Genomic DNA, 8994 nt, shown 5'->3' on the forward strand with positions numbered 1-8994 from the left:
CAGCCCAGCTCCAGGTTGAGCTGTTGTTCAGCATCTTAGCTGTGGAGGGCAGTGTCACTGGCCCTCATATGTGGGATCCGAACCTGGGCCCTCTGGCGTCCCAAGCCAGCTCTTAACCAACGCACCACTCGGCCGGCTCTCAGTTGGATTCTTAACTGTCATTTTAACGGAATCCATTTGACAGATGGACTTGAAGTGCTAAGTCATTCACAAGTTTTATCATCAGTATGCCCTATTGTATCTACTTATCTATGTGGGTAATACCTCGTTTAGCTCAGTTAACTCTGTACTTTCAACTCTATTTATCAAAGGTAACAAGGATTTTAAATAAGTTTGGGTATTAAACCCAGTACCATGACCTATGTATGCCTTAGGCAAATTACTGAAGCTCTTCGTTTCTTAATTTGGAAAGACGAGTGCAGGACCTCACAAGCCAATCGAAGGGTCTGCCATGTGCTGCATTCCCTTTCCAAGAGAAACTGAGACACCATGGGAGGTCAAGGCAGCGCCTTTAAAACTACAGCTACATTCTGACCGTCCTGACTCTACCCCAGGGACTGTCACTTAAAAGAAGGCAACTCACTGATAAGCAGTTGGGCCAGTTGCCTGGCATGAAAGTTCTGCCCCAAATGGGACACTGGTGATTGATTCGCTGAGGCAATAAGAATATCTTAGAAACATGACCTAGGAATGACAGGACTCACTGAGGTGGAAGCTGAAACTCTCTCTCTCCCTTATTCTGCCATCTTGTGGCAGCTACCATCATCTCTGCTTCCCTGCACAACCAAACTTCTTGAAGGTATTACCTACATTACTAATCAAAGCATGCTCAGCAAAACCCTCGGTGTACCTAAGACCTTCCTTTTCAGGGGATTGGCAAGGTCAAAACTATTTTCAAAATAACATTAAGTCCAGGCCAGCCGAGTAGTTCAGTTGGTTCAGAGTTAGCTTTAGAGCACAAGCTCTGAGCAACAGGGCTGTCAGTTAGATTCCCACATGGGCCAGTGATACTGCGCCCGAGCTGAGCTGCCGCTGAACAGCCAACAGGTGGCAGGATGGCTCAGCTGATGAAAGCACATGCTCCTAACAACAAGACTGCCTGTCCAACGGTGGGCTATGCCTGCCCGCAACTAAGACTGAACTTGGCACCTTGAGCTGAGCTGCCACCCCGATGGCTCAGTGGATACAGCGTGTGCTCTTAACAACAAGGCTGCTCGTTCAACTCCCGCATGGGATGGTGGCTGCGCCCACCTGCTACTAAGATTGTAACACAGCATCTTGAGCTTAGAGGCCACGAGCTGCCAACGGGCAGCCAGGTGGTGACTGGCGCCCTCCACAACTAAGATTGAAGAACAACAACTTGTCTGGTCCCCTCCCCCAATTCCCCAATTTTTAAAATAAAAAAGCCACTTGTTGACTATCAAAGAAGAAATATACCCAATAACCTGAAAAAGCTATTAAAAAGCTCCTCCCTTGCCAACTGTACATCTGCATGAAGCCAGACTTTCGTCACATGCTTAACCAAAACTACGTAGTCAACAAATTGAATGAAGAGGCAAATATGAGCATCCATCCGTATTCTATTAAGCCATACATTAAAGACATTTGTAAAAATGTAAAACAAATGTAAAAAAATAGGTTTTATTTTTGAAAAATGTAGCCATTTTTCACTAAAAATATTACTTATTTTTACACATAATGCCTTTATTGCTATTATTTTAAATAAATTGATAAATATTTCTCAAATTTCACAATTACAATTTCTAATACATTAAATATAGATATTATTCACATAAACAAAAGGAGTGTTCTGTCCAAAGTAAAAATTTAATCCTATAATTCCCTTGATTAAAATCCTTTAAAACCCCTCTTAGTTTTCAGAATATCCAAATACCTTGCTTAATATAAAATAGCTCATCAAATGTTTGATTTAACATTTAATAAATCATTTTCATAAAATTTAATAGGCAAATCTATTTTAGTTTAAAGAATTCCACTTCTAGAAAGTTATTCCCTTACACAAGAGTGCATGACTATGTTCAAGGATGCTCACTGCAGAATTACTGCAATATCAAAAAACATAAGTAGAATCTAAACGTGAAACAAGGTATAATTAACTGTAGTATGGCATATTCATAGCAAGTTGCAGAAAAAAACATACAGTGGGATCCCATTTTTGTAAAAAAAAAGTCAATAAATATATTTTTGTGGGTGCATAGTAAATTTCTGGAGAGATATACGTCAAACTAATAATGAAAGCTCATTCTACAAATTAGAAGACATTTGCTTCAAGAGTTTTATGGTTTTCACATTTAGCACTTTAATGTATCTAAAAATTATTTTGCATGTGATATGAGATGGGGGTGGTCTAATTTATTTCTAAATGAACAGCCAATTGCTGCAGCATTTTTGCTGAATGGTCTGTTCTTTCCTCACAGATCTGAAATGCTTCTTGTGCCCTATAAACTTTCACATATACATGATACTTATACAAGAGTCCATTCTATTCCACTAATTTTAATCTATTCCAGTACCAGCACCAGATGTTGCACATAAGTATAGCTTTAAAGTATGTTTCAATATCAGGAAGGTCAAATTCCCCCAATATTCTCATTCAACACATTTTGGGTTGTTTTTACATAAATATTTTTTTAGACAAACTTTAAAATGAGTGTGTTAAATTCCAAAAATATATTAAATTTCTACATTAGTTTAGTGAAACTTCATTTTAATAAAATCGGTTCTCTCCATTGAGGAATTTGACATGTCTGTATTTTGGTCTTTTTTTTTTTTTTTTCTGTTCTTCAGTAAGAATTTTTTTCTTCATTTAGAGCTAAGTTTACCCCAGGTATTTTCGTTTTTATTGCTACTGTGGAAAAGATATCCTTTTTTTAAAATTACATTTTTAAGACTGATACAGCTAACATTTAAGTCAGCTACTGATTTTTACATCCTTAAATCTGGCCATGCTATGGAAATCATGTATGGAACTCCAGGTAGTCATAATTGTTTGGCTTACTTAGTGTACTGGGTACCAAGATGTCTCATGTGATAAAATAATGGAGCTGAAAAGTGAAATGAAACAATAAAAACATGCTGCTCTTAATTCACACTGCACCCACTCCTGAATAAAGGCTGCCGTGAGTATTCAAAGCACACCCAGGGTATGTCCCAAGGGCCAGAAAGCCCAGGGAAATGGTTTGGTGGCAGTGGGAGCAATCGTCATCTCCATGAGCCAACAACACCATGTAAAGAGGATAAATTAATGTCACAAGTTTCCAGAGATTAAAACAAAGTACATAATTCTAATCAATGTTACAAATATATATTACCTCCTCAGGAACTCCAATTCTTTTAGCTGGGATTCCCTGACAGCTTTTTGCAAATAATTCTTCTCCCAAATGACCATAGTTTTCCAAAGCAGTCTGAGAATAAATGACTCCCTATGTTTAAAAATAAAACAGGACCAAATAAAACACACGAAATTAAATTTTAATTGTAAAGACATCAAGGCAGTCTATCAACCAATACGCAGAATTAAGTGGTTTAAGTTTAATAGAAAAGTTCCTATTTCTAATATTAATTTTCCTCAATATTGTCAAAGAAATACGGTCAACCACTATTACAAATGGATTATCTGAATGTTCATTTTGTGACCTCCCCTTCGTTTATAACCAGCCAAGCTCTGAGTTTTTTCATAAAAGGCTTGGTTTCTGAAAGCATAATTATATGAGTAGATCAGGGAGGCACTTAACTGGGAACAAGGGGACAGGGGAGTCTATTTTATCTTCCACTAAGCTTCTCCATTGTACAATACAGGACTGGGCGATGATTATGTGTGATTTAGAAAATGCAATATTTTCAGGGCTTTTCACCTACAAGGGAAATCACAAATAAAACATGTGAATCCAACATAAATAAACTAAAATTTTAATTGTTTAAGAATTCTTTGATATTGCTCTCACTCACTTTCAAGGGTTTATAAAGCCAAGAAGATATCGCAAAAACTGTGTAACAGAGGAAAAAGCTATTTGTTATTAGCTCAAAACTACAAGAGGTGACGGGAAGGAGGAGAGGAACCAAGAGCCATGGAAGTAAGAAGAGGAAACGTGTTGCTATTATTTACTCTAAATGATACTGGGATAATATCCTGGTTTCTAATCAAACGATCTTCTAGAAGTATTAAGGTTCAGACATTAAACCTAAAAACATCTCAGGAGGACAAACATAACTTTAGTAATGTGTTTTAAACACTAACATGCCATGAAAGGTTTTCAAGAAATGCACTTTTGGAGGCCAACATTCCAACGTGTCAACATTAAGAATGGAACTACATTTCATTTACCCTATAAATATGTGAGTGTAATATGGGTGAGGTAATGTCAGCTACAAAGGACTGAAGAGAAATGAAGTTTCTGGCTAAGAGCCCGCAATTTGTTAGAGATGAGATTTTCTACTAATGTCAACAAGTCAGTTTATGCTTAGTTCCCACTGAGTAGTGTGGCTAACAATAGCTATAGATATTATATAGATCAACCACAGATGTTACAGAATTTCAGATCTTAGCAGTGACCAGGAAACATCACTGTGAAGTAGATCTGAGTTGAGTTTTGCAGGATGAATGAGATGTTTCATTTAATGTCTCTCAGTACATGGCCAATATGCAATACTCCAGGAAGCTTATGCATGCTATATCTTACTTCCTACAAAAATAACAGTTTTTGAAGTTGACCATCTTGTGTTCTTTTTTCCCTCCATCACTTACATTAAGTTTCAGAGAATTTTTCTCTCGACTTTAATAGTTGATCTTTAACTGGGAGTTCCTTCTACAACTTTGACTTTAAGTTTCTCTCTCTCCTAATACAGAAAGGATTACTGATATATCAAGAAATAACAAAATGATCCAGAAAAATTCATTCTTTAAAACAGCGGTTCTCCACATTCACTGTGCATTTGAATTTCCTGGGTGGCTTTTAAAAATACTGATGCCTGGATTCCAGAGTTTGGATTCAAGATGATACATCACTATTTTTTAAACATCTGATAATTCTAATATATAGCCAGGATTGAGAATCACTGCCTTAATCAAATCAAAGAATACTTGTAAGTCAAAGAATATGTCTTTCTGATTTTGCCTATTTTTAAAAGCCAATCTTTTGTAGTATACACACCTATTAACAAATACCTCTGTTAAAAACACAAAATCATCTTCAGAAGAGCAGTTTGTCAACAGCTTTCAAATAGAAGATTTACGTACCAGGGCAACACAGTTGATCCTTATTCCACTGCTGGCCCATTCCAAAGCTAAGGTTTTGGTGAGGTTGTAAACACCTTCTCTGGCAGCTCCACTATGCCTTCAAAAGACAAAGTATAAACATTATAATCAGAGTCTGCTGAGTATTTTTCTCGCTCACTACACTGACAGATGACAGGTGTATACCAATGACCTGTCATAGCCCCACAACAACGTTCTTGTCATGATGTTCCGTCTTTTTGAGTCTCTGGACAATGGGAAAGAACTAGGCCCTTCCATAGCAAAGCCAGACCACAGCCATCTGATAGTTACTCAAAGCTCACATTGTGTAGGCCCCCAATTCACATAAGCGTAAGAGGAATATTGAAAAACTTTTCTATTATAGAGGAAAGCAAACCAATTGGTAATTTTGAGGGTTACAAGTGTGGTTGTTTTTTAGATCAATTTTAGCTAATAAGGGATAGGAAACTCATACATCAGGCTAGAAAATAGTTTCAATAGAGTTTCTAGACATACCAAAATTTAAATAAATTTTAATGTATTTCCAGGTAAGAAGTCGACAATATTTAGGTCTGCATCCATGTGGGGGTCTACAGAAGGTACAGATATGCTATGGCTTAGACTTTCTAACGACAAGGTCCTCAGAACCAAGTATATAAGATCTGAGGATGTCCCCACTTGTCTCCAGAGTGCCTACAGAGGCCAACCTTCCTGAAGCAAACCCACATCAGTCCCAGTGTCAGATATGGCAGCCCTGGTGGGACCCCAGGCAGGAGCCACTGCTCCACCTATCAGAATTACCTGAGTGACCCCAGTCACTGTCAAATGTGGCCACAATTTCTGTTGCTACTGCATCTAAAAGTCTTGAGTGGCTCTTAAGGACAGGTTCCCTTTCCCTGTCTGTCACCACCGATGCTAAGAGGGGCCTCTCTGGAGCAACACTCAACCGAAAAGGATGACCAAGCTCCTCCATACACCACCGGGAGTAAGAGGCGGAGCAAGAACTGACATGCTTATGCAGGAAGCATAGCCAAGACTGGCCCTTTTCTGTGAGAGTATCTAGACGTGTGTGCCCACCTGCACTCAGCCCCTGACCACCAGGGCAACCACAGGAGGTCCTGCCCCTCGAGAGAAGGCTCCACAGTTACACAGAGCTCCTGAAGAGGCAAGTGGCAGTCGTTCAGAAACTAATAACCACCCAAGAGAGAAAAACACTAGAACCGAGAAGTAGAAAACCAGAGACAGAACTTACTCTCTGAATGTGTGCACCTGAACCAGTTTGTAGAATGTGAGCAAGAGGCAAGAAATGTAGCAGAGATGCGACCCCTAAATGTGACGATAGGAGTTTAGGGCATTTTGCCCCAAAATAGGCCACTTTGACATATTATTTTGAGCTGTTGGCAGGGAGCAGCTTTCTCTGAATTCCCCTTATCTGCCAGAAGACAGATCCACCAAAAGGAACTCCATTGTCATAAATCCCTTCTCCCCAACAGTTTCACCAACTACGAAAGATTAATTCTTGTCACAGGAAACTAGAAGTTGACACCATTCCCAAACTGTGTCACAAACTTTCATACCTCCCATCTCTTCCTCCAAGGGCCCACTTGTCTTCCCTAAGAACGATCTACTCTCCTCTACAAGGCCTACGTCTCCCCTCCCCTTTCCTTACGAACACGGTATTTAAGTCTGAATTCTAAGCTACCTCAGGGAATTACTCATTTTCCCTGGGTATCTCCCATGTATCCATGAATAAACTTCTGCTTGTTCTCCCCCTTGTGAACCTGTCTTTTATTTCAGGGGTCTCAGCTAAGAACTCAGAGGGTAGAGGGAAAATTCTTTTTCCTCCCCTACACAGTTCTCTCAAGGTTTGCCAATGGAGAAAGGGACGTTCAGTAGAAACTCCATGCAAACCTAACAGCATTTTCAGACTACATTTTCCGACACTCAAAGAGCTGCTAAAGGAGGCAGAGGAGGGTGTGATGGCAGAAGCACTAGCAACAGGTGTGAAAGCTTGAAAGCCCCAGGTCTCTATGCCTTGCAGTCCTTCTCCTTCATAGTATTCAGCTCTGCAGGGAATTGAAAGGAGTGACTCTGGATCCCAAAACAGCACATCCTAATCTGCTTGTTTCTGGGATTAAAATAAATAAATAAAAATAAAATCTGTAACATTTATGAAGAAAAAGCAGAGTTCATCTGAATCAAGATTTACAGCCTATCCAGTAGTCCTGAGTTCTAAAGGATTTGATCCTGGCTGGCACAGATGGATGACAAGCCTGAGCGAGTCATGGGGGTTTGTAACGACTTCATTCTCACGAAGGAAAAGGGACCCCTGTCAGGACAGAGAGTGGAGTGGTGACTATGGAAGCTGTGGAATGGTGACTATGTTGAATGAGGGACTGTTCCAGTTATTCTTCTTGGAAAGGAAAAGCCCAGATCCAGATATGTGTAAGAGTTCATTTGACTATTTGAATGGCAGGTCTCACATTCATTCTTTTACTGATAAACTTTCTGAAGCACTAATGTGATTTAGTATCAGACGGGATTTACAACTTCTTACAATCTGTGCAAGAACGGATTATGAAAGATAAACTGCCCTTCGGGCTGTCGTGCGTCATTTTCTTGGTGTAATTTATAAATAGGAGGCAGACTCACGTGCAACTCTCAGTGAATTCAGCACTAACAACATTTTAAAATGCTTCTACAACTTACACACTAGATGAAATTATATGTTATACACATACATGAAATCATATGGTATATGCTCTTTTCCATCTGGCTTCTTTCAGTTACAATAATTATTTGAGATTCATCCATGCTGTTGCATGAATCAATAGTTCATTCCTTTTTATATATTTTTTTAAAGATTTTACTGGGAAATTGGGGGAGGGGAAGAGAGTTGGGGGAATCGGGGAAGGGGAACAAACAAGTTGCTGTCTTTTTTTTAAGCTTATACAATATTTTACTTTTTTCCCCTATTGCTCATTGTTATTGCTTTTTTATTATTTTTATTAGTTTCAGTTGTACAAACAATGCAATAGTTATCCTTTTCACCCCTCACAAAGTGACAACCCCTGTCTCCCCATCCACTGCCCTCCCACCCCCGATATCATACATATCTATTACAATTCCACTGACTCCATTCCCACACTATACTCCACATCCCATGACAAGTTGCTGTCCTTTTGTTCTTCAGTGTAGTTGTGGAGGACGTCACTTCACTGGCCCATGTTGATATTATCAGTGCGCTCTTCCCAGGCGAGGCAGTCGTTCACCAGCTGCTCACAGTGGATTGGACGGCTGTTCACAGCGGATCATGGCAGCTCACGTCGGCTGCTAGCCACTCATGGTAGCTCACAGCAGCCCACTGCCACAGGGGCTGCAGCCTACGCCATCACCGGTGACTCACGGCAGCCCAGCTCCAGGTCAAGCTGTTGTTCACCATCTTAGCTGTAGAAGGCACTGCGTTTCTGGCCCTCATGTGGGATCTGAACTGGGGATCTGCTGCTCAGAGCTGGTGTTCCAAGCCAACTCTTTTTTTTTTAAAGATTTTTATTGGAGAATTGGGGGAAGGGGAACAGACAAGTTGCTATCCTTTTGTTCTTCAGTCTAGTTGTGGAGGATATGGCTTCACTGGCCCAAGTTGGCACCATCATTGCGCTCTTCCCAGGCGAGGCAGATCAGTCGCTGGCTTCTGGACGGCCGCTCACTGCGGCTGCTGGCCGCTCACGCTGGCTGCTGGC

At 40.2% G+C, this 8994-nt stretch overlaps 1 protein-coding gene across 1 annotated transcript in view; it reads right to left on the reverse strand.

Annotated features, from left to right (window-relative positions):
* PECR (peroxisomal trans-2-enoyl-CoA reductase) overlaps positions 1-8994 on the reverse strand; it is a 42125-nt gene that overhangs the window by 5539 nt on the left and 27592 nt on the right. Inside the window, exons 4-5 of the mRNA XM_019638195.1 lie at positions 5258-5354; positions 3333-3443 (exon numbers count right to left, since the gene is read on the reverse strand). Coding sequence (XP_019493740.1) covers positions 3333-3443; positions 5258-5354 — 208 coding nt within the window. The remainder of the gene's footprint in view (positions 1-3332; positions 3444-5257; positions 5355-8994) is intronic.

This window comes from Hipposideros armiger, unplaced genomic scaffold (genome assembly GCF_001890085.2).
Source record: "Hipposideros armiger isolate ML-2016 unplaced genomic scaffold, ASM189008v1 scaffold_38, whole genome shotgun sequence".
Lineage (NCBI taxonomy): Eukaryota > Metazoa > Chordata > Mammalia > Chiroptera > Hipposideridae > Hipposideros > Hipposideros armiger.